The sequence below is a fragment of the Solea senegalensis genome, linkage group LG12, assembly GCF_019176455.1.
Source record: "Solea senegalensis isolate Sse05_10M linkage group LG12, IFAPA_SoseM_1, whole genome shotgun sequence".
NCBI classification, from domain to species: Eukaryota; Metazoa; Chordata; class Actinopteri; order Pleuronectiformes; family Soleidae; genus Solea; species Solea senegalensis.
In genome coordinates this window covers 2,018,961-2,044,842 of record NC_058032.1, presented here as the reverse complement: position 1 = coordinate 2,044,842, position 25,882 = coordinate 2,018,961, and the positions used below count along the sequence as shown (strand labels likewise).

General features: G+C 39.8%; 1 protein-coding gene across 1 annotated transcript; it reads left to right on the top strand.

Moving 5' to 3' along the window:
- Nucleotides 1–6,281: 6,281 nt before the first annotated feature.
- Nucleotides 6,282–20,194, top strand: qdpra (quinoid dihydropteridine reductase a). The gene is made up of 7 exons (XM_044040797.1): nt 6,282–6,466; nt 6,554–6,646; nt 7,698–7,794; nt 8,759–8,899; nt 11,555–11,663; nt 17,014–17,097; nt 18,167–20,194. Exons 1-7 carry the CDS (start codon nt 6,383–6,385, stop codon nt 18,267–18,269), a joined length of 711 nt encoding a protein of 236 aa, XP_043896732.1. The 5' UTR covers nt 6,282–6,382; the 3' UTR covers nt 18,270–20,194.
- The last annotated feature ends 5,688 nt before the right edge of the window (nt 20,195–25,882 follow it).

Here is a 25,882-nt window from a genome sequence, read left to right as displayed (position 1 = left end):
AGTAGCAGTTATACGCCGACAAACAACACATTTAGACAGGCTTTTCCTGATCAATACTGTGGCACCAGGAATCCAATATTTCTGACGCAGTCTGGATAACATATGGTTGCGACCACCATGTCCCACCTCTCCATGAATATGTCGTAGAATGAGGTCAGCAATGTGAAAGTCTTTGGCCAGAATGACAGGATGTTTCATTTCTTCTGGCATTGCTGCTCTGCTTAGGCGACCACCAACTCTTAACACATCTTTGTCCAGAATGGGGTTGAGTTTATGAATGTGGCTTGTCCTTTTAACATTCATTCCTTTTTTCAGATTTGAGATTTCATCTCCAAATCTCTTCTTTTGGCAGAAGCGGATTATCTCAATCTCTGCGTTCTCCAATTCACCGATTGTGAGACGGATTTCATGGGTGTCAAGATTTCCTTGCAACGAGAGAACACCACTTGCTGTTTTCCTCCTCCTGATTCGTTGCAGAAGCAGTCCTTTGATTCGGAGCATCCATGCTACTGCCCTTTTCAACTGATTCCAGGATGAGAAGTAATGGATGAAGTTGGTTGTTGGATCTCTCTGGAAACGCCTTTTTAAGTTTAGTGCCCTCTGTTCAGCGCAGTTTTTATTGTCAGGCAAGCAGATTTCCCTGTCCTTCAATGGTAAACCAAAGCAGTAATGTCCATTAACTAGCTTTGCAGATGTTGATACCAAATCCAAGAACTGCTGATCTTCTTTTGAAGGCTCTTGGTCATCTTTGACACACTCAGGAAAGTCAATCTTGAACTGCTGCTCCCACTGCTCATCAAGTGCAACAACTGATATCCTGTTAACCCTGATCTCTGACTGCTCCTGAGCATAATCATCTTTTCCTCCCAGAGGTCCGTTAACTGTCCAGCCGAGCATTGTTTCGACGGCATACGGTCCATCTCCCACACTCCGGATGACTTGAAGTGGTTCCAGAGCCTTTGGTACATCGGAGCCAATCAACAACTCAATCTCACAGTCCAGTTCAGGTAAGTGAATATTCTTCAAATGATGCCACTGATTGATGTCATTTTGATGTGGGATGTTTCCTTTATGCACAGGCATGGTCTTCTGAGTGTACACACATGGGAGATCACAGAAATCAGTGCCATGAAGTCCTGTAACCTCTAGGCCTGAAACAATGCTGGTTTCTACGACCTTCTTTTGACCCATTGTTCTCAGAAGAATATTAGATTTTCTTCCCTGGAGATTTAGCTTAGTCATTAGCCCCAATGTGCAAAATGACGCAGTGCTTCCCGGGTCAAGGAATGCATATGTATGCACTGTTGTGTTCCCCTTCTTGGCCTTTACTTTCACAGGCACTATTGAGAGTTTGCAATTGTCTTCACCGGCCCCAGTAAGACCACTTGTCTGTACCGAGGCTATGGCTCTGATGTCAGCTTCTTCTTTTGTTTGAGCTTGATGTTTGTCCATTTCAAATCTCCTTTGGTGGATATGCAGCATCTGAGGATGCTTCAAATTGCATATGTTGCAGCTGAGTCGCTTCCTGCAGTCCTTGCTCATGTGTCCTATCTGCAAACAACCAAAGCAGGCTCCATTTTCTTTAAGGAAAGTGATTTTCTCATGATGTGCTTTCTTTTCCAATAGGAAACACACCTCCAAAGCATGTCCACCTCCACAGAACAAACACCTTTTTACAGCCGGCCAACTCTCCATTTTCCTCGGTCCATTTCCATTTTTCTCATGTGCAACTGTCACAGTGGTTGCAAATGTACTTCCTTTGATTCTTGGATGAGGTGGTTTTGACATAAAACTTCTTCCATCCTTGCTTGGTGTTGGAGTGTCTCTGATGTCTCCAAATACTGGATCAGTTGCAATCCTCACCTGTTTTTCAAGGTAATTGACCAGATCCCTGAAGGTAGCCCTTTGTTTGTACCTTTCCTGAAAATCACATGCCACAGATCTCCATTTATCCCTCAGTCGATATGGCAGCTTCTTAATTATAATTAGCAGGTTAGCTGACATGTTGAGCTCTTGCATGTTGTTGAGATCTTCCATGGCATTGCAACATCCTCTTAGAAACAGAGTGTATGCTTGTAGTGTTTTTGTGTCATCTGGTTTAATTGACGCCCATGAAAGAGCCTTCTCCATGTAGGCTGTAGCAATTTTATGCTCGTTGCCAAAGTGCTCCTGCAGTAAAGATTTTGCCTTCCTGAATCCTCTGTCTGCTGTCATATGAAGGCAGCTCCTCACCATTTCTCTTGGTTGTGCTTCTGTATATTGTTCCAGATAATAAAGACAATCTGTGGGGTTTGGGTTCTTGCTTTCAATGTTGTGTTCAAAGGATTTTATGAATGTTTGAAATTGAAGTGGGTCACCATAAAAACGACAAATCTCCTTCTTGGGCATTAAAGAGAGAGACTGTTGTTGGACCATTAATGCAGTGATGTCATTTTGCTTTTCCATGATGCTAAGCATGTTGCTCTGTTCACCATTGTTAGGAGCAGGCAATGTGGCTGGTATTGTAACATGTGCATCCATAGTTAATGTATTTGACTGTACTGTCACTGGCACTGTGGGGAGAGATCGGGTTTGAGTACTGTCTCCGTCAGCAGTGGCAGTCATTTGTGTTTTCTTTTCATGTTGTTTTTTCTCCATATACGAGTTCATACCATCCGACACTCTTGATCTGTGGCTGCACACACCAGATCTACTTGAGGCTCCAAGAATCTTCATTTTTGCCATTGTAGCAGCAAGGTTTCCATCCAGCTCCAGTTGCTCTTTTTTCCTCCTTAGCTGCTGCTCTTGTGCTTCTATGGCATGTTTATCTTTTAGCATTTGTTGTTTTACAATAAGAGCAGCCATTTCAGCCTCAGCCTTGATGCATGCAGATGAGGTGGTGGAAAATCTTGAGCATGAAGAATGTGATTTGTGACTCCTGTTGGTAACATTTGACACACTGTCACTTGGTTTAATTTCATCCTGCATGTCAGATATTGCTTTATTCTGTTGAGAAGGAATGGCAGTTGGAACATCAGAGTGTGGTATATCTTCCTTTAATTCAACAGGTGCAACAGGTGCCTCTTCTTCAGGTGGAATGGGAGAGTTGACTGATTGTGCAGCAAACACATCTGCAGTCACATTTCTTGCTTGCTGAAAGTGTCTTTCAGTCTCAGAGAGCCATGTTTTTACATCATCAGTGAAGTCTGTGTTATGTTTTATTATGCGTCCAAACCACTCATTTTGTGTTACTTTTTCCTCTTTGGGAAGTAAAACAATCACTGACTCATGTGCTGCCTTTGCATTTTCATCCAGTTGTTTGAGTTCATTCAGTTTGAATTGCACTTTCTTTGCATTTTCATCATTTTTCATGAGCTCTTTAATTTCGCGTGAGAGTGCTTTCATTTTTGTCACATTAGATTGACGTTGCTTTTGAAGAGTTTCCATTTTGCAAGCCAGCGCTTTGGCTGTAAGCTTGACCGTTCTCTTCTCCGTATTTTCCATTTCATTTGCGTCACTCATTATGTGAACTTTCAACGTGCACAATTCACCAAAGCACTGAGCAACAGCCACAATGCGATTTTCAACACAACAGCACAGCACGGCGGCCACTGCTCACCACACAGTCAAATCAGCCCAAACAATTGCCGATCGCGACAAACGAAGCACGCGCAACACAAGCCCAAACAAACAGTCCCCAATGGACAAAACGGCAGCCTCTCCAAACTGTGTTCAACTTCAAACAAATACACAGGAGGATCAACCAACATACCGTTTCCGATGGCTGTGATGCGCTGCTGTCACTTATGTCTCTGATCCAAGGCGTCCGCGGAAAAGAGTCCAATGTGTTGCATAGTTCGTTCAGTGCAAAACATCGAGATCCAAGCGGTAAGAGCAACGTTGAATTCCGTCCATGCCGTGGTGTTTTATGGATTGAATTTTCTGTTTACTAATTGTAGCGACAGTTTTCCTATAAAAGGTCGCTAAGAGGCTTAGGTGGGCTCCAGGCAGTTACGCGTCATTCAAATGAATCCAAGTCCAGTGATGTTTATTGTTTGACGATTTATTCTTGGTTATTTGACGATTTGACGGTAAACAGAAAATATAAATCAGGAACGCCACTAACCCCCTTTCTCTCTTACCCACCGCCCGTCCGAGTGCCCAGGTGTATAGATTAAACCACACCCATGTGTCAATCAAAACGGAAGTGACATGACCAAAAAAACAGTATGAGTGACCTTTCAAAATAAACAATAAACAAACAGACCAAATATGCATTTTGGCCCCTACAATAACTATAACTTGACATGGTAATCAAGAAATAATAATGTGCTCTGCAATTTTTTTTTTTTTGTAAAACAGTACATTTTAAAATTCATGGATAACAGTAGCATTTAAATATAATTTAGGTTATAGAGTTTCTATAAACTGGTGTATTAACCATTACAGTCACATGTACAGTCACAGTGCTGTTAATTTAGGGCAGCTGTGGCTTTTGTTGGTGGTCTTATACATCTGTTCAGCACTGTGTACACACAACAAAGTGTGTATAAGGCATGGGTGGTGAAATGTTCATGCACCTATGAAATACAAGGTTTGTGTGCATGGATGTTGGACATACACTTGGCCCCTCTGCGTAAAATGTTGCCCCTTTATGACTCCTGTCCTAAAATAATAATAAAAAAAAACGAAAATCCTACATCCATTACTGCCTATTTTGAAGATACAGTGACCTTGGTGACCGAGAACCTTCACTGACATGTCTGAACTTAATTTTTTTTTTTCCAGTTCCTGGTCCACCAGCACGGAAACCAACCAACCAACCACTCAGTCCTCAGCTGGCATCTTTGGTCAAGCCATCACTTCTCCAGCCACGGTATCTGCTACAGCCACTGCTGACGCTGTAGTCATTATTGTGTCCACTCCACGCCATGAGTTGCTGAGCTGCTGACACATACCTCAGCTGGCACAGATTGCTGTGCCGCGGCGTACTTCTAATTCTGTCGACTGTCAGAAACCGGCAGGATGTCTCTCCCAGGTCTGAACCACCCAGTAGGACATAATTATTGTGTGTGTTCCTTGGTACATCACCCATCTCTGGAGAAGAAGCGAGGTCCAGGCCTCACTGACTCCAATCACCCAAACAGCTCCTCCTCATCTCACAGTCTAAAGGAAATGTATGTTTGTTTGTGTATATGTGCACCTATGTGTGTTTTTCTGCAGGAGGCAGTAAGACAGACAGGCAGGAGGGGATGGCATAATACCTTTGTGTACAACAATGGAAAAAGTGTGTGTCAGTGTGTGTGTATGTGTGTATGTGTGTGTGTCACATTAGACAAACCAGCCATTTATTCCCGTAGCAAAAATGTGTGTCACATCCAGGTGAGTGTGACAGATCGGGGGCTTCACTACAGTGATGGGGAACCAAGGCTGTCGTGCTTGTATTATTCATGAGAGCCGGGAATGTCTAGTTGGCACTCTGCTGTGGCACAGCACAGCACAGCACAGCACAGACAGCACAGACAGCACAACTGCAAAATAATGGGAAGGCTGTAGCTCACTGCTGTGTCATCACCATCACAGTCTTATAGCAGCATCTAGTGCTCACTGTATGAAAAAATAAATTGTAGGGAGAGACACAAGCCTCATTGAACTTACTTTTCTTTTTTTAAAGATCATCTAACATTTTACTTTTTAGAGAGTGAAACTTTCCCACTTTTTAAAGTTTCTTGCAACAAAAGTTGAGAGACGAGAGTCAGGAAATTTCAACATTTTAGTAAATATATATATATATATATATATATATAGACACTTAGTCAGCAGTGGGAATAACCTTTAAGGGGAACTGTGTTATACTTTATACTTTATATTATACATGGTAATGTACAGTATAGCATTGTTATGATTTGTAATCATCTTGGTGTTTTTAACTGCATGTGTCAAACTGTAAATGTATGGTTTATTTTTATAGAGACGGATACAAAAACATAGAAAGTACTGCTAGCAGTGAGCTAGCCGGGATTTGGTAGCTCACTACTCACATTCTCACTCACATTCACTACAATAACATGACATATCTTTGATATCAAACATGATCTCTGATTTGTTTCTTTAATTAATGTGTATGCTTGGTTTGTTCTCGATTTTAGATTATTTTTCCTGGTCTGGCCCTCGAGCTGGAAATTATTTTTAAGTTTGCCCCCGTCTATAATGAGTTTGACGTCCCTGTGAGATGAAACGCCCCGTTTCCCACAGTCTTTGAACGCAGCATCGGTTCAACCAACTTGTTGCAGCAGCAGAGAAACGCCTCTTCCTCCTCCTCTTCCTCCTCCGTGTGTATTTATGTGTGGAGCTCATTCTCGTCCACTCCACAAACTCTTCACCCACTGACCACGACACTGACATGGCCGCTAACCGGGTAATCGTTTACGGAGGCAGGGGAGCACTGGGCTCCAAGTGTGTCGAACATTTCAAGTCCAAAGGATGGGTGAGTGGAAGCTAACGTATGCTAACAGCCGCTAAAGTAACAAGCTAACTGTCTTTGTGCGTCATTCTGTGTGTTTATTCTTAACAGTGGGTCGCCTGCATCGACATGGCTGCAAATGACGAGGCGAATGAAAACGTGATAGTAAAAATGAGTGAATCTTTCACTGAGCAGGCAGGACAGGTGAGACACACACTCACACACACACACACACTCACACAAATCAGAGCTAACGGGCTAGTCACGTCACTAACTGTCAGCTGTGAATTTGACACAACCAGCCTATCAAGTAAAAACAGTTCAAGTTTGAGTTGCGTAAAGAATACATTTAAGTCATTATCATTATTTTATTTAAATGTATTACGCCGGTTCAGTGTCGCTTTAAGTTAATGCTGCGTTCAGGGTCCCATTTGAGAAGAAGGGGAAAAGCTGTACAAGTACCACTCATCACCGTCCACTCATCTGCAAACGCTGTTTATTATTTTAGAGTTTTATTATTATTATTTATTTTTTTACCAATTTCAAGAAGAAGAAAATGTAAAATGAATTATCATTCGTTTGCTCACACATTAATTGCTTATCAAAATACTAGCTGTGGATTAAGTGAGTAATTGAATTATTGCAGCCCTCACCGCACACCAACATTCTATGCATATGTACTGTATGTTTATATTTGAAATAAGCAAATAAATCAAACTTTAAGGGACGTCATTTAATTTGACTCCATTAATGAAGCATACTCATCCTCCTAAAAAACATGATTTTATCAATTTGTGTATTGGTGTTTTTAGTCAACTACAGTAGTTCATTATTCATTTTTTATTATTATTAAATTGATTATTATTGCATATTTTCAGCTCTGATTCGCTTCCAAATGCATGTAGTAAAGACATATTCTTAGTCCAACTATTTTAATCCCTTCCTTGTGACTTCACTCACAGGTTTTGCAGCTGTCCACAGTTTTGAGTCTTACAACAGGGGACTTTTAACCAGACAAAGCACAAGAAAAGGCATTTTTCTTTTGTAAAACACGTTACAACTAACTATTTATTTCATGTAGACAGCTGAAAGTGCTTGAACCGAATCTCCTCTTATCTTTTGAGTTGAATGCAGCCCAGAATCACATGTAATAACATTTTCCCACCTGCTGTGTGAGCTGATCTTTTCAACAAAGCCCTGAGGCTTTATGAAAAGATCAGATTATGATGGCAGATATCTCTCTTGTTTTGTGCAGGTGACGACGGATGTGGCCCAGTTGCTAGGAGAACATAAAGTGGATGCCATCTTGTGCGTCGCTGGAGGATGGGCCGGAGGGAAATGTAGTTCCAAAGGTCAGAGTTCAACTGTTTGTTTGTTACAACATTAATCACTTATTACCCGGAAGTAGGTCATATCTAATTTTGAGGACAACCTCAATAAATGTGTACTTTATTATTACTGTAATCAAGGATATAAATTCAATTAGATAAAAAACATAGATAAGATGGATATAATATATAAAATGTATATTAACTGTCTTGTAACAGATTGAGAGTTCAGCTATTTTAAACTCATAAGCACAGTGGCCTTTATATTAAGTATATTTTTTTGTGGCATTAAGTTTGGAAAAGCAGGAGATTTCTGGTCCCTGCCAAGATAAAATTATGCTCCTATTTCTCTGTCAAATGTAATTTTCTCTTTTTTACACTTGTTACACTGTTTTATGTGTAAGTTAACAAAATAAATCGTAGCATGTTGATTTGTGAGTTTACGCGTGCAAAATGTTACGTTAAGCTACCAGACCACTTGTATGTAACAGCCAAAATAAGAGGGTTGTTGAAATCCTCATCATGAACTGTAAAGGTCTTTCTAAATATTGAACTATTCCTTTAAAAGCCAAACATAATATTGTGATTTATGGACTAATGCATCTCCTTTTTAAAGTGGCAGTGTGTAACTTTGGCCAGGCTCTGTCTGAGGGAGCATTTGTGTGTATGCAGCAGATGTGCATGGGTGGGTGGGGACAAGAAGTGTTTATCCTGTCAAACTGGTGAACAACTAGGTTTTTTTGAGCAGTAGAATTCACTGTACGTAGGTTTGTGTTTTGTAGCTGTCACAAGCACAGTGTCGCTGTCGTCTCCAAATATGACCGAGCGACAAAAGATCTAATCACAGCTATACTCAGAAACACAGGGTCATGTGGAGCTTAATCAGCAATGTGTGACCATGAAGTCATTCAACAGTGTTTTGTAGTTCGACAGATATAAGGCTGAAAATGAGACTCCCCTTTGTCATAGTTTTGCCTGTCGTTCTCAGATTTATACAAAAACACAGACCTGATGTGGAAACAGAGTGTGTGGACTTCCACTATCTCCAGTCACCTCGCCGCTCTGCACCTGAAACCAGGCGGACTGTTGACTTTGGCCGGAGCGAAAGCAGCGCTGTCAGGCACTGCAGGTAAGGCACACATCTCTGTTTACCTTTCTCGTCACGGTGACCCGGTTCATCCACGTGTCGCTCAGGGTTTCAGGCAGACTTTGATTTACTGGAGGCCACCACCGCACATATGTCTTTGTTGTCCGACCTGTCAATTCCATTAATGTGGGTTAGAAAATGCACCTCAGGGCTTTGACCGGGGAATCGACATCCTGATCAGACGAGTTGATAAAGGTGGATACAACGAAAAATGGTGTCAATATAATGGATCCCACAAACAAAACAAGCACAAAAACCAGGGGCACTAATGAGATCACGGCAGCAGTGGGATTCAGCAGTTAGAGAGGCCGTTTTCGAAAACACAAAAATCTATAATTTTATTCTCAAAATGACCCATTTGTCCAACAGCAGACGTGTTGTTTTGTGTCCTTGAGCGACAGACCTGCACACTCTCCCTCCTACTCTTGTTTACAGTTTGTTAGTGTTTACAATCTAACTGACCATGAAAATCATTGAGTAGCAGAGAAACATGAGGAAAAGTGAAGATAAAGAATAAATACATTTATTTATTGATGCAAATGTATGTTGCACAGTATTTTACTTAAAGAAATGTTTTTTTTTAAAATTGCATATTAACATATTTTAGCTTGTGGCATAATTGTCATCTATTTCTATCTACTCACCGAATGTATATATTGCTACGATTTTAATTAATGCACAGTTTGGTTTGACTTTAAATGCAATTTGCTATAGACAAACTATACAAGAACGCAACTGTAGAATTCAATTTATTGTATTTTATAGTAACAAGTATACAGCTGGATTTTATTTAAATATTGACTGTGATTTCTTACCATGGAAAACTGGATCCAGGACTCAAATAATGAGTCAACAGATTAATGTATCGTTTATGGTTGTACCTGATTATTGATCAGCAATATTACTTAATTACCGCCATCTGACCAGCTTCTGTGGCAGCCACGGAGGTTTCAGTGTGATGTCATGTGGTGTTGAATGTCCCAAACAAACCCACTGCCCACCTGATTGTCTCTAAGCCAACTGTGTGATGGGCTGAGATTCAGCTCCACAGCCGCATAAAACCCCTGGCTCAGCAGCCGGCACCCGGGCCCGCGAGCTCATTGGCTGCAGACTTAGCAAGCGAATGACTCAGCATTTGTGTCTGTACACAGACATTATCCACATGGACTGAGGGGTGTTAACACCACTGAATGAGACCGGATCACCTCATATATCCATGTTTATTGTTCTCCCATGGCAGGGCTTCAATTCTTTTAAAATAGAGGTTTTATTTTTCACCAGATCATAGTTATTTGGTAAAAAAATATAAAAACTTTAAGGCGTCATTAAAAATGTGAAATAAGTAGCCCTGAGAGAAAACTTTTCTTTCTTGCATTCTTTGATTAAACAAAGCACATAATATGAATTTGTATGAATTTGTAAAATAAGATTTTCTTTTTATTCCCATTCTTAAGATACCAATTTGATTAGTTTCTGATTAAATTGATTGACTTCATTTAGAGATGTATCTCTTCCCCATATTTGTGTGGTTTAGTAAGAGATTTTCACACAATTAATGCTGCAAGTTCATACATCAGCAAATCTAAGTTTTGTATGTCAATATGAATGTTTATTATCGAAATTATTATTAATTGACCCCAAACTAGTTGCATTAATGCACTTTATTTGATATAGTATACTGTCATAGGGTTATAATTCAACTTGAACCCTTAAAAACCTGTTTCAAATTCAAAATATACAGCCTAGAATCACATTAGATGGTTTGATAGGGCGAGATGAGCGCAGCGCGGCCTGCAATCATGCGGTGCAATTGAGGACACGTACAAACTATACTGTCCTCCTGATTGGACAGTCACGACACTGAAACTTGCCTGAACAGAGCAACCTGTGCTTTTCGTGCTAAAACGTGTAAAAATGTAGTTAATATATTCTCAACTGTCTGTCACTGTTTGTCCAATTGTCCCCTAATCATTACGCACAGTGACTGAGTTGTATTTAATGAACAATCTGGATAATTAAGGCGCTTATTGACAAAATCAATTCAGGCTCTTTAAACTGCAGCCTGCGCCCTTAACTCATGCTTCCCATAAGAGAGAGAAAAAGTCACGCTTTTGTTTTTGCAGAACAACTAAAGCTTGAATGAACAGTCATGTCACCTCCCCTTGTTCCCATTGGCCTGTTCTACAACATCTAAGCCTGTCATGAGACGGGTTTAGGAGGCGTAAACAGATGCTTGGCATTCTTTAGGAGAGCCATTAGGATGCAGAGGGAGAAACATCAGTGTTTCCAGATGCTGCAACTATAAAACATGATTTAACTCTGAGTTCGTGTGAGACTGACTTCAGAAAAGTTTATTTTGTATTTCTCAGACTGATTTGTGCATTATTTACACCACAGTGTGAAGACCTGGGTGTGCGTTTTAGCTTCGCTGCTGTGCCAGACTTTGAAAAATCTCAAATGTTACCTTCCCCGTGTTCACTGATGTTCATCCACTTGACCTCTTTCCACTAAATCACCCGTCCACTCCTGTGCACAGCGTGTGAAGCATTTAATGAGCTGCGTGTCTCTACCTGTGCAATGAATGAATGAATGAATGAATGAATGAATGAAAGAATGTTTTCCGGCTGTAATCCTCAGGCATGGTCGGCTACGGCATGGCCAAAGCTGCCGTCCACCAGCTGTGTCAGAGTCTCGCAGAAGAGAAGAGCGGCTTGCCGGCAGGAGCTGCTGCTGTGGCGATCCTACCGTGAGTACTGCGTTAGAGCATCTGCAGCACAGTGACATGAAGTTTGTATAGTTTACTAGGGTAGAAACATTCACTCGACTATTTTGATAATCGATTCATCGTTTTTTGTTTTTTTTGTTATTAAAACAAGTTTTCTGATTTTATTTATTTTTTTAGCTTCTTAAATGTGAATATTTCCTGGTTTCTTTGCTTTAAAGAAATCATTCAAATGAAATCATTTTGGTTTGTGGACAAAATAAGACCATTGAGAACAGGTCCAGGTCCAGGTTTGTAGGTTAGTTTACATCTTGTTCTTGAATGAAGGATGATGTACTGCAGTATTCTAGGTTATTAATCAGTAATTGGGATAATTATTCTATTTATTATATTCTATTTATGTAATCTGCTGCTTTATAACTTTATGCACATTTACTTCTGTACAGTTACTTCTAGGAACTTTGATAAATGCTCACTAAAAAGTCACTAAAACTTTCGATTTTTACATGCAAAAGTTTGACAAAGTCGATTTGTGTGTGTGATTTTAGTTATGTTATTATTTAATTCTGTTTATTATTTTTACTGTAATGTGCAAATCAGCAAACCATATAGGTTAAGGTTAGTTAGTTTAAAGTTTTTTTTTTTTATTAATGAATGCTTTATGACTCGACATAATAACATATATGGTTTGCTTTTTATCTAAATGAAGACATTTTATGTCCTATTTTAGCAGATGTGGAAACAATTTGGCTCCATGTATTTGTTATGGACCGCTCTGATTTTCATAGCTCATAGAGAAACCCATGTCAGCTGACCTTTACTCTGTTATTCAGTCCCCAGAACTGCAGTAATACAGCAAATGTTCACGTCTGCTGCATAACATATAGATACATACATATCGTCTGTATCTGAGTGTTTGACACTCAAGATGTGAGTTCCTTCTCCAGGTCGAGAGGCAAACTGAATAAATGAGTAGTTTAATTAATTTCTACAGATTTGTCTGAAGGGTGACATTCATGCGACACTTGTGTAGTTTGTAACCACTTTTACAAGTGACATTTAACACACTGATGCAGCTTTTCTTTATGAAGTGCTTTTTCATCACACAGTCTTCACTGACTCCTGAAGAGTGTGTGTGTGTGGCAGAGTTTCAGTCGTTTTCTCACCAGCCACAGAAACATAATGACTTACTTTCATATATTTTGTCTTTTTAAAAAAACCTTCCTGAAAGACAATGCAAGAATGATGCTTGGGCCAATTTATTAAACGAATCTATTTAAAAAATGAGGTCCTATTAATGTAACAGAGGTTAACGACCTGAGCACTCGTAAAAGCTGAATCATAAAAAGACTGAAGTGATAAAAGCAGCAGGAGAAGAGATGAAATCACATTTTTCATTTGAGCTCCTTTGACTCTCCTTGTTTCAAATCCCTCACCTCGGGTGAATTAAAACATTAGACGTTCAAAATGGCTTTTGAAAGTCTTCATTTAAATCTTTAATTCAGAGGGAAGTCACATCCATGGGATTTTAATTGAATGTAAAATCAGCTCCTCTGTGTTTGACCTGCCACCTGCACTTCTGAAACTAACAGAACACTTCAGGTGCCACAGACAAGGGGTCCTCTTTCTCAAAGACACCAGAGTCTGTCTTTCATTTATTTCTGCAAAGAGGAACATTTTTTTTTTTAAGACATGATGTGCCACATGAGTGAGAGAAGCCACGGTTCATAAAATATGTTGTTTGTTTTTGCACCTAGTATCCACATTGATGTCATCATTGATCTTGGAATATTTTCTACACTCAATCAAGATTACTTTTTAGTAAAGTTAAGAAACCATGATGAAATCCTATACCACATATAAACATTGTTAGTGGAGTTCATTCATCCACTGGTGCTTAACATTTATATTTATAGCCACAAACTCATTCCTCTGGAACAAACAGGGGGAATGAAGGAGAGGGGAATAATTAAATGTAACCACTGGGGTCACACACTCTGAGTTTGAAGCCACAGCTGGACCACAAGCTCTCTCTGAGGCAGTTTCCAGCTGATTTCTGACATCTAAATGCACTAAACAAACCCATCAGTCAGACACACGTGGAGCCCCTAAACAAATGAAATAATGAAAATAAGTTAACGTACGACAAGAAAACCGAATAAAAGACATAATTAAGGAAGCTACGGCACAAAACACAAGCCATGAAAAGGTCATAACCTCTTTCCTGTAGTATTGCAGCAGTAAGTACACAGGAGCACCCAAGTTCCCCCTCTCTGTTGGATAAAACAACAGACGGCAAAGATATGTGTCATGGAATTGTGCATAACAATAATTGACTTTGTTGCACAAATAAAATATAAATCTTAAAAAAGTAAAACTTTATACCTCTCAGAAGTCCAAGCAGGAGGACATCGCTGCATCTTCAAGGACAAAACTTTAAAACTAAACTCGTTCCTCCAGAGCAATAAACGTTATACAGCCGTCTCACAGGCCGAGTGGAACGTGTAAAAACAAGACACAAAAGAAGACGCACAACCTTTTAAAAACCTCTGGAGCCTCATCTGGATCGAGGCACTTGTTCACCGTTTGTTCTCTGCTCATGTTTTATTCTCTCTCTCTGCGACTCTCTCTCTCTGTTTTTATTTTATTTTATATTTATCTTGTAGCCACACGTTGTGCTCCGTGTCGAGATGAACTTGCAGCTTTTTATTTTCTGCAGCACAGAAATATTACACACTGCGATGCTCCTGGTCGCCGCGAGCGTGCTGCCCGACTAAAGCCTCAACCCTTACATTAACCATAACCTGTTAATGCTCAACCCTTAACCAGTTCCTCAGTAATGAGGTTCTGCCTCATGAGACCCAGGTCAGTCCAGAATTAGAGCTGCAACTAACGATTATTTTCGTCATCGATTAATCTGTCGATTATTGGTCCATAAAATATCAGAGAACCCTAAAAAAATGTTGATCGGTGTTCGTCAAGCCTGGAAATGATGATGTTCTCAAATGTCTTGTTTTGTCCATAAACCAAAATGATTCACGTTCAATGATTCCTTACTCACATTTAAGAAGCTTAAACAATCGGAAATCCTTGTTTTAATCATGAAAAAAAAGCTTTGAACCGATTCATCGATTATCAAAATAGTTGACGATTTAATTTAGTAATCGATGAGTTGTTTCAGCTCTATCCAGGATAAACCCGGGGTTAACGCAGCCTATGCTAGATTATTCCAGGGCAATAATCCAGGGTAAACACATGTTCCTGTTCCTGTATTAGTGAGTGAATATACTGTGTAAATACAATCAAAATCACACTTTACACACGAGGGCTGTACTCCGGCCTCCTGCACCGACAAGATCGCTGTTTCCGTGGCAGCAGACGTCACGCAGCGCTAACAAATGCGAGTACACACAAACGCGCTCCTTCTGTAATGTCGGGTGCGTAAGTGTGAGGTGAAGATAAGCTGCAGGAAGGAGCAGAAGATGGATCAGGCTGCCAGTTTCACCCAGGACATCTGTGGCCGTGCACATGATCTGTGTGAGACCAACGACTCGCGCCGCAGCCTTTTCATCACGGCCTTCTCTTTTCACCCCCACCGGCTGGATTTCAAACCCCAGTGTTTTTGCACTGTCATCGTGAGGTGCTTGAAAATTGCCTTTTTCTACGGGGTGGAGGGGGGTGGGGGTGTTTCTTGCTCCTGCTCTCTCTTTGGTCGCATTTGCCAACAAAACAAGGCAGGACTGCCTCTCCAGCTCGCTGTCACATCTGTTCAGCATTAGCCCCATGACTTGCATTTCTGTTGCAGCCTCTGCCCCCACACACACACACACACACCCTCTAACATCGTATACAACAACACTGCAGCAGTGTAGCGTTCTCCTGCAAACGCCAGATAATGGGGATTATCACAGCGATGCAAAGGCAACTTTAAAAGGATGTTTTATCACAACAGTGCGTCTTTGTGATTATACTTGTACTCAGTTGGTTATCAGATTTTATTTTACATCTGGGCAAAGTGCAGAAATACAGGTTTAAAATGTTTTCAGAGAGTAATATTTGTGTTGAAACTAAAATAAGTTTTTTTTTTTTTACATTTTATTGACACTATAGACGTGTACAATCAAGATGAATGGTTACAACACTTATAGAGTGTCTACAATAAAGCACGATACAATACGACTTTATTCATCCCCATGTGGAAGCCCAACTTTCATCTTGACCAGTGGTTCCCAAAGACTGGGGCGGCACCCACAGAAGGGTCACAGGACATGGTTTTTGAGAAATTTGCAGAATTTTTGCAACTTTTTGGTACAAGATTTTTGTATAAATGTTTTAAATAACAAGCATAAAATTAATTTTTTAAATAATTTTGTTTACCATATTTGCTTTTGTCGTGATTTATATTGTGATTTTTGGGTCACGACAGTTTGCCATCTTTGAAAAGTGCGTCCACATATAGAAAAGTTTGGGAAATGCTGATCGAGACAAACTGAATCATTTACTCCAATATTTAACAGCCTCAATCCTCATTTTGTCCAACCAGGTTTTCATGTATGTTTAGTTTATTCTGTATTTCTTATGGAACACACTGTAGATAATCGCACTGCAGTGCAGGGAGAGACACTGTTGTTCAATAACTGGTCACTTAAGTGAAGAAAATTGGGCACTTTATGTCTTTATTTTAAGAGAATGCCTCTTTTTAATCTTGTATAATGATGTTCTTTTGTTTTGTTTGTCTTTTTGTGGTGCATGGTGGCATTGTACAAGGACAATAAAGACTATTCTATTATAAATATGTATGTGGGCCAATAGAAAAACTCAAATGGAATCAAAATGACCAAATTCCAAGTTGAGTTGAGGATAGAGTCTTTTATCAGCGTGTTGCTTGAACCGTAATCGCTGTGAATCTGAATAAGTAACTGGTAAACATTGAGTTTTATCAGTAGAATTCCTCGACAGAGCCACAGCATGATCACAAAACATTGAAACAAATTGTTCCCCAGTTTAATTCTTAAATGTTTAGATCAAATCCGCTCCGTTCACAAAATGACAGAATTCACACGGCCACAAATCACTTTAAGCAGCCAAAGATGGGTCTCAGTTTAACAGTGATTTAACAGAATAACAGTGATGCATATATTGATGCTTTCATCAACACATGCAGCTGCTGCAGCTGCTGCTCTGTGTCCACATGGTCACGTCCCCTTTTTAAATGATGCACTCTGATATTTGAAGACAAAAACAGATTTGTGACTCAAATGTAATTTGTCTGTCCTCATCTAAACAAAAGCTCTGTGTCTGTGTCTGTGTGTGTGTCTGTGTGTGTGTGTGTGTCTGGCTTCATACTCTTGCGTCATCTGCTTTATTTTAACAGGGTTACCTTGGATACGCCGATGAACAGGAAGTTCATGCCTGACGCAGATTTCGGGTCCTGGACGCCACTGGAGTACGTTGCAGAGTAAGTACTTGTGATCATCGTGGTTCCATTTATGGCTTAAAAAAAAACAACTTTTTATTTTTAGGGTTGAGTTAAATGTTAGTGATTATTTTAATCACATCATTTTTGTAAAGCAGGATTAGGTTTTTCACCCAGTTTAGATAATCCTGAAGGAAACAAATGAACAGAAACAACCTGTGGAGGTTTGAAGCTTTGGGGAAATTAAGTTTAGTTTTACCATTTTTATTTGTCCTTTTAACTCATTTACATTCTTGTTTGTTTAATACCTCGTGTCTAATCTGCAGCATAATTACTTTGTGAAAATTATTATTCAACGTTCAAATGTTATGCTAGTTAAAATGAGCGCTTTTTGCAGTTATGATACAAAAACTACTCCCTTTATTTGTTTAGTGAAGATAATAATAACAATAATAATAAATGACTGAAAATAAATTCTATAATAATCCAGAGAGGCAGCAACATTTGCCTGAATAGAAATAAGGGTTCATGTGTAGTTATAGAATAAATAAATGTATGCATAATTCCAATATTTCCACGGCGACTGTACACTGAAAAAAGTCATCTTTAACTAATCCAGCATATGCACTGTCTTCCTTTTAATCCAAAATTAAAATGCAATTGTTGATATTTTTGAGTCATTTTCTCCCTCGTGACTCAAACTCACACTGTAACACGATCAGATTAGAAATTAATGATTAATCTCTTGTAATACCACGGCACGTGTCCCTCCAGCATATTTTCCCCTTCTTTTTCCATTCCGTCATAATTTTATGACTGAAAGTGGGAAAAAAAATAAAATAATGCCTCATTCTCAATTCCCACTGGGAAGTATTAGTCACTTTAAGTCGCCTCTTTCCTCTCCTCATGTTTCATCTTTACTGTGAAATCCACCGTAAATTCACTCCAAGCGTTCAAGCCACGGAGGAGGAGGAGGAGGAGGAGGAGGAAGAGGTGCTTTTTACAGAATTGAAATGTTGATTTAACGCAGCGATACGTGGCATATCCTGGTCGCTGGGTAAAATAAAATCACTTAAACTCATCTTTCTTTTTCTTTTCTTTTTTATTACAGGACGTTTTTCAGCTGGGCCACCGGCGTGCAGCGGCCGGCGTCGGGAAGCCTGATGCAGCTGATGACCTCGGGAGGTGAAACCCAGGCTGTGGCAGCGCCGTAGACGACAAAGAGTGGAGGTGTGGACACGGTGATGGGTGTTCGTTTAGGGAGGGAGCGAGAAATAATGATGGATGGACGCAGGGAGGGGGGAGAGATGAGGAGGAGTGTAGGAGAGATGGGAGTGATGAGAAGAGGGTTGGAGGTGAAGAAGAGGGATGGCGACAGAGTGGAGCTAAATAAAAGGGGGTGGAGGAGGAGGAGGAGGAGGGGAAGGAGAGAGAGACAGCAAGATGGGCTTGTTTTGGAGGAGAGGAGGATGAAATTTGAAATTGCAGCCTCACAGCGCCATCTAGCTGCACAACACTACACTACAGTTCTCCCATTTGTGGAAGACAATCACAAGCTGATTGTTGTGTTCAAAAAACCCGCGTTTAAAAATGGCGTACGTGTCCTTATGCTGAAGCTGCGTGTGATCACCTGTGACGACTAAGTGTGAATCTTTATTATTAATTAGTGTTTTTTACTCATTTACGTGAAGTCTCTAGATGCGATTTTATTTTTCTTAGCTATGATTTTATTTGCAGGTTTACGTGCGTTTCTTACAGTCTTGCTTTGTTTAAATATTTCCTGTGTAATAAATAGTAGATGGAAAATGAGACAGTTAAAGGTGTGTGAACCGTTCCACCTCGCATAAATTACACCTTTTAATTGTCGTAGAACATAAAAAAAACAATAGTGGAAAAGGATTTTTTATTTGAAAATGTCAAGACGAGTCAAAGCAGGTGGTAGAGGACTCCGCCCCCTCTGAAATTTCATTTTCAGCCCCTTCATAACGTCATTTTGTCTGACGCTCAGCGCCTACAGCATCCGTCCTGTGTGAGATGTGTCGACCTTTTTGTCTCGCGCCGTTTGAAGGTTTGAAGGAAAAAATATAAAAATAAATCCGCTGTCTTCTCCCAAACGTACAATACACTTAAAAGTGCTGCGGTTTGTCCCCGTCAAGACAAAGTGTCCTTGGTGTCCACGGTGTGTTAAAAGGTGCTTTTTCTGTGTGTTGTAACTGTGTCAACGTTCACAATAAAAAAAAAAAGAAAGAGTGAAAATAAAAGATGGATTTGAGGTTTTTCAAGTTCATTCCTCATCACTTCATCGAGGCCGTTTTTTTTTAGTATGTATAACACACTTCAGAGTTCACTGATGTTTTCTGTCTCTCTGCTCTTTTATCACTTTCTCAAATCGGAGGTTAAAATACTGCACGTGATGATTATCAGTTTTTATGATGCTGCAGAATGACTCCCTTCCCTGTAAATGTCAAACACGCGGCTCACTGTAGTCGGCCTGTCGAGAGTCTATTAAGCAAATGGTTCTGCACTTTCACTTAGAGTGAGAGTTATACGAGTTCAGTCGTGACTCGTGACCTTGGAAACTGCTGTTAACAAAACGAGTGGATGGTTGAAAATAGTGCAATGCACAATCTGCCCGATTGTGAGGGCGTAAATCATTTAATGATGTGTTTTGATCCTTTTTTGCGTATACAGAGGCTATAAGAATGTGTCTTACATCCTCGTTTTCAGCACAAACTATAGGCAATATGATCTATAATAAACACACCTGAGCTGAAAGTACTAAAGTCTTTTAAAAATCAGATTGAATTTGTGAAATTTTGGAAATGCGTCACATTTCAAAGTCCGCTCGCCTCGTTTTTATGAACAAAAATACAAGGAAAAAAAACTATTCCTATTCTCTATTTTTGTCACTTTCTCTTTGTCTCAACAATATATAAGAATATAAATAAATATAGATTTGTATATTTATGCAAAAAAAAAGGAAAGAGTTGGGGGTTTCTCTTTTATATTTTCTTGTTTTCATCACATCCTATTTAAAAAAACAACAACAAAACAAATCCAACATAGACACTGAGTTTAGACGGACACATATTTATCTATGATATACTGTTGGCTGTCATTAAAAGAATTTAAGGCCTCAGAGTTTCGAAAACGGCGTTTTTTGTGTAGTGATTGTGTACTGATCGACATTCAATAAATACACATAAAAAAGATTAGCTCTCTGATTTCATCCTCTTGAATGTGAATATTTACTGTTGTTTGTTTGAGTTAACTGGTTGTATTTGGTTTATGGAAGCTACAAGACGTTGTTTTGAGGTGTGGAAAACACTGCACCACTGTTTTCTTGTCATTTTATTCACCAAACATCTTATTAATTAACTAAAAAGAATCCATTCCACTGCTTTAGTCATATATACAATGATTAGTTCTCTGATTTTCAGCCTTTTAAATGTGAATATTCTCAGGACTACAAGGGCATTTGAGGACGCTGTTGTTTTGAGGTGTGGAAAACACTATCCCTGGTATTTTTTTGTCATTTTTTTATGCACCAAACATCTTATTAATTCATTAGAAAATCCATTCCACTGCTTAGTCAAGAATGAAAATGATGAGTTGCAGTAAGTATATGTAACAGCCACTAGATGGAGCTCTTTAATAAGTCTCCTGCACTTGCTGCACTGCACCTCCTCTCTGTGTGTGTGTGTGTTTTGGCTTTAATCAAGTGGGAGTTAATCCTCGGTAGATGAACACTATATACACTGTAAAAAAACACACACACAAAGTTAGAGCTGAGCTCTTTAGTATTCACGCTGCTGTTGCTATTGCTGCTGAGCGTCCGGGCCTTTCCTTTCCACCTTGGAAAATGCAAATGTCCACAGTAGCGACATCTGGGAAGACATCAATTTAAAAGTTGGATTATTATGACGAATAGATTATTACAGCGCCGACCTGTCCTCTCTTTGCACAGAATGTTGTTCAGCCGAGGTGTGTGTATGTGTATATATGTATGTGTGTATATATATGTGTGTGTGTGTATATATATATATGTATATACATATATGTATATATGATATATATGTATATGTATGTATCATATATGTGTGTGTGTATATATGTATATACATGTATGTATATATGATATGTGTGTGTATATATATACACACACATACATATACACACACACATACATATACACACACACACCGGCGTGCACATGAACAGACTACAGGGCAGCTGCGGGGCCATAGTCTTAAACTCCACTGTTTCTCGTGGCGGGGCCACAGTTCCAGGGGACTGTGTGGCTGTTGACAAGCACACTGCAATAAATCACCATGCCCGGGATTAATAGGAAAGAGCAAAGCACCACGGCTCACTGTTGCTGATATGTATTTATTCTTGGTGGCATAGCAATTCATCTCACTGTGTGTATGTGTTTATGTGTGTGTGTGTGTGTGTACAAGGGCCCGAGGCAAATTCAACATGTCTATGCATACATTACCTCCCATGATGCCGGCACTATAGAGTGATTGCCCATGGGGATCAAGTCAATGTTTATCCCAGGGAGCGTTTCCACTGATCAGAGATTACGGCTGAGACAGAGCATCAGATAAATTGTCACCACGGACGCATGTTGTTTCGTTTCCCTGCGACGTAAACGTATGAGGAGGCAAATCATGTGTGTGTCACAGGTGCAGCGGAGGCCGCTAAAGAGAATTTACGCGGGGCTTGCTCTTCTTTAAAGCTGCAGCTGTACATATGTGTGTGTGACGGGGGGCGGGGCCCTAAACGGAGGATAAGTGATTTAAATAATCTCATGTCTCAGTCACGCCACGTCGTCGGGGACCGCTGGGAATACGAGGGAAAACCTTTGATTTATATAACGTCATGTCACATTATCTCCTTGTTTATCTCGAAAGGCCTGAGGGCCTGAAATTTAACCCTAACCCTGCAGAGATTATAATCTGACACTGGTCCCAGGTCTCTGTCTAACAGTAATAAGAGCACAAAGCAAACGTATGTTTTTTAGGAATAGCACGCAGCAGGAGCGAGGCAGGCGTATGAAACTTGGTGTGAAGGTGTGTCACGCCGAGGCGCACAAAAAAGTCATTTGGTGTTTTTGGCCATGTCCAACAGGGAGACCGCCATTTTGGATTTTGTCCATTATTTAGTGCTCACAAAACTATTTCCCGCTGTTTTAATCCAGGATATTCCAGCATAATCTAATATATATGAATAACAAAGCAAAATTAAGGCTGCAAATCGCCAAAATGGACACCAAAATTCAAAATGGCCGACTTCCTGTTGAGTTGAGGCCGTGGTTCCGATGGACTTTTTTTGTTCGTCTTGGTCGATAACAAAACCCACGAATGTTACTCATCACATGAATGTAAATCTGGAGATTATGACTTACATGAACCAGCGTTTATCCTGGAACTGTAGAAGCTCGAATTTCATTATTTACTCCTGTGATTTGGGGTTTTTTGTTGACCTGTTTCTAGGTTTATTTATCCATCTATGTGGAAATAATGAGAGGTAGTTCATAATTACAACACTTACAGAGTAACGGTACAAGTCCACAGTGATTAAAAGTTCATCTGCTCCAGTTTCTGCTCAGTCAATGATATTAAAGTTCCATTTTTTACTAATTACTGGACACAGTAATTAGTAAAAAAATACTGTTTGTTTTTGTTTTTGAGTTAAATTTGATGACAAACTGCAATGACAAACTGCGGCATAACTTAAACAGCAGAGCTGGATCAGTGGCTGTTGGAGAAAAATGATTAAAGCGTCATCATACATTATTGTATCTTTGAGGAAGATCCATGAACACATCAAAAATAAAAGGTGACACTGGTCACGAGTGCAAATCTGCTGTTTGTGAAGATCAAAAGTACGAGATCCTCATGAGACATCGGGGAAACTCCACACTCGTGTAGTTAAACACAAGCTTTGAGTGCACGCAGGACGCAAATTATACTTATATACTATTTGTATCGTGTCACTTTACGTCCTCATATAACGAGATAAATCGAGTAAAGATGAAGTAAAACGGGCAAATTCTACAAAGTAGATACAAAACATACAGAGAAAGATGGCTGAGGTGATAGTGAGGGGGGATAATGTAAAGATTTACAGGCAAACGGAAGAATAAAAATGCTAATGTATTAAAGAAGTGATGAACAGTTTTACAAAGAAAGGAATCAAATATTAAATGAAGGTGTTAAAAAAGGGCAAATAATCTTTATTGTCGTTGTGATCGTCCTGAATATAAATATCTCTGTATTTGACTTTCCTGCTTAAATAAAGTAAAAACAAACACAATCAGGTTGTGAGGAGTCGACTGATCCGCCGTCGCTTGTTATTATATTTACTTTCACATAATATGGAACTGAAAAATGTATTCAACTTAAACAAAGTGGCTCTCGCCTCTTACCTCGCTCTCTTTTTTAATTAATCCTATCACAAGTGTCGCTCGTGCAGCTTATTCTGTTAAATACAGCACCAAAGACGAGAGCTCACCTCTCACAGTGTGCAGCACTTTCTCTTCACCTAAAACCACGCAGGGGATTATTTTACAGCATGTGCATTGACGCTCACACATTATTATTATCTTTTAATAATATTATTATTATTATTACAGAGAAATCTGGAGGAGTGAACTATGAAAAATCACAATTCTGTGCAGAGTGATGATGGAAAGTGTCTGTGGCTTCAGAGATGTCTGCAAACAGCATAAAGCTTCAAGGTTACATACAAACATACTGTACAGGCAGTGTAATGTTGCCCCGGTTTGGTCTTTATTTGATGATTAGAACCCGGTAAAGCACAAAGTTTAATATGCAGTGTACAGAGCGTGGTGTTAATTTGAGGTCAGACCAGCTTCTTGCTTATTATTCTCTCCTTTAGGCTCTACATGTTCTCCCTATACACCCTGTATATGCATGTATAGGTATTATTATTATTATTATTATTATTATTTTATTCAATTAAAGCAGCTGCAGGATAAATGCGATGTTATCAGACACGATATTTAAACAGGTAACTGTAATTGTTGATTGTCTCCGCCGCACGCTGCATGTAAAAAAAAACATTTAACAGATTACTTTTCACACAGAGGAAGCTGTGATAACATTAGCTTTATTGACAGTGGATTCAAGCACGGGGCTGTCTGAGTGATTCATTGTGTGTGTGTGTGTGTGAAGCAGGGGGAAGAGAATGCAGCAGCAGCAGCAGCAGCAGCAGCAGCGGCCAGTCTGGCTGCTTATAGATGAAAAACCCCTGGAGGTGAATTTCCTGATTAAAGCCCCCACACTCTCTCTTCCCCCACTCGCCATTCAAATACATGCGGCCCTGCATGTGCATGTGCTTTCACTTTTGTGCAGTGAGTTAATGTGTGACCATGTATGTGTGTGCAAGTGCGTGTGCGTGTGCATGTGCATGTTGACGTTGTGGGTGTTGCACTTTTTGCTCATTTTGTGCAGTTTATGACGCTGTGTGGCGATCATGTGACACGTTGCTCGCCATATTTTCTTTGCCTTTTTTATATTCAGTGAGTAAAGACTCGCTCTGTTACCTGATTCTTAACATTTACTGTTTTCCTTCTGAAAAGTTCGCATTTTTGAGGCAGAACTGGCAAAAATCTTTTAGAAAATAGGTCAAAGTGGTGCAAAAACGGCTCAGTGGCGCCCCCAAGTGGCACCATATTTCACCAAATTTGGTGGAAATGTGTCACAGCCCAAGACGAACAAAAAAAACAGGAAGTCGGCCATTTTGAATGTGGCGTCCATCTTGGCGATTTTGCACATTTCGTACGTGAACAAACTCGCGATGATCGGACATAAAATGCCTCGATTTTTACAAGACACAATAAAGATGAAACGTTATCGCAGATTCAAAAGGGGCGTGGCCACGGCAACCATCGGGATTATGTCGATTTTTGAGCATTCGCCACGAAACAGGAAGTGCCCGTTTTTTTTAACATTAGAGGCAGTAAAACCAAAAAAGTTCTCACTTTTGTAGTGTGTTGATTCTGAACTTGAATCACACAAGTAAATCAGTTTAATGACTTTAACTGTTACAGTATATCTATGTTTATATCTATCTCTATCTATATATAGATAGAGATAGATATATAGATTTCTATCTATATATATAGATATAGATATCTATCTATCTATCTATCTATCTATATCTATATACATACATATATATGTATATATATATATATATACATATATATACTGTGCACTTGCTTGTGCTTTTATAAATCCTCTGTTCTGTGCGTGGCGTGTGAACGTCAGTCGTTGTGTGTGTGTGTGTGTTTTCTGAGTGTGTCTCTCCGTGTGTTTGTGTGTTGCAGAGGTTGGACGTCTGGGATGGCGCGGCGCCATGTGGAAGCCATTCAGACCTGGAGCGGCAGAGAACATGGAAGGTGAGGCCACATGGTAGTGGTTATCCCTCGGCTGCTCTGGGTAACCTGACCTGCAGGGGAGGACCCCGCTGCCTCCCAAGGACCGGCCGCCACATGTGTTGCGTGAGAGTAAGTCACCCAAAACTCAGGAACCGCCTCTCGGCTTCCTGGCTGCCTGCTCTCACAGCTTTTTTTTTTTTAAAGCGAGGAACTAAAACAACAAACGGGATCAGACGGGGGAAACAGTTCAGGGACGGAACCGTGAGGTCCCGTGAAGATGTTATTAAGAGTCTGATATGTGTGTTTATGTTTTTACCTTTAACCCTCAAAGTAACATTAGAAAGGAATGGAAATGCTTTTTAAAAAATACTTTTGCAGTTTTAAGAAGGAGGCGGAGTTACTGTTCAAAAAATACAA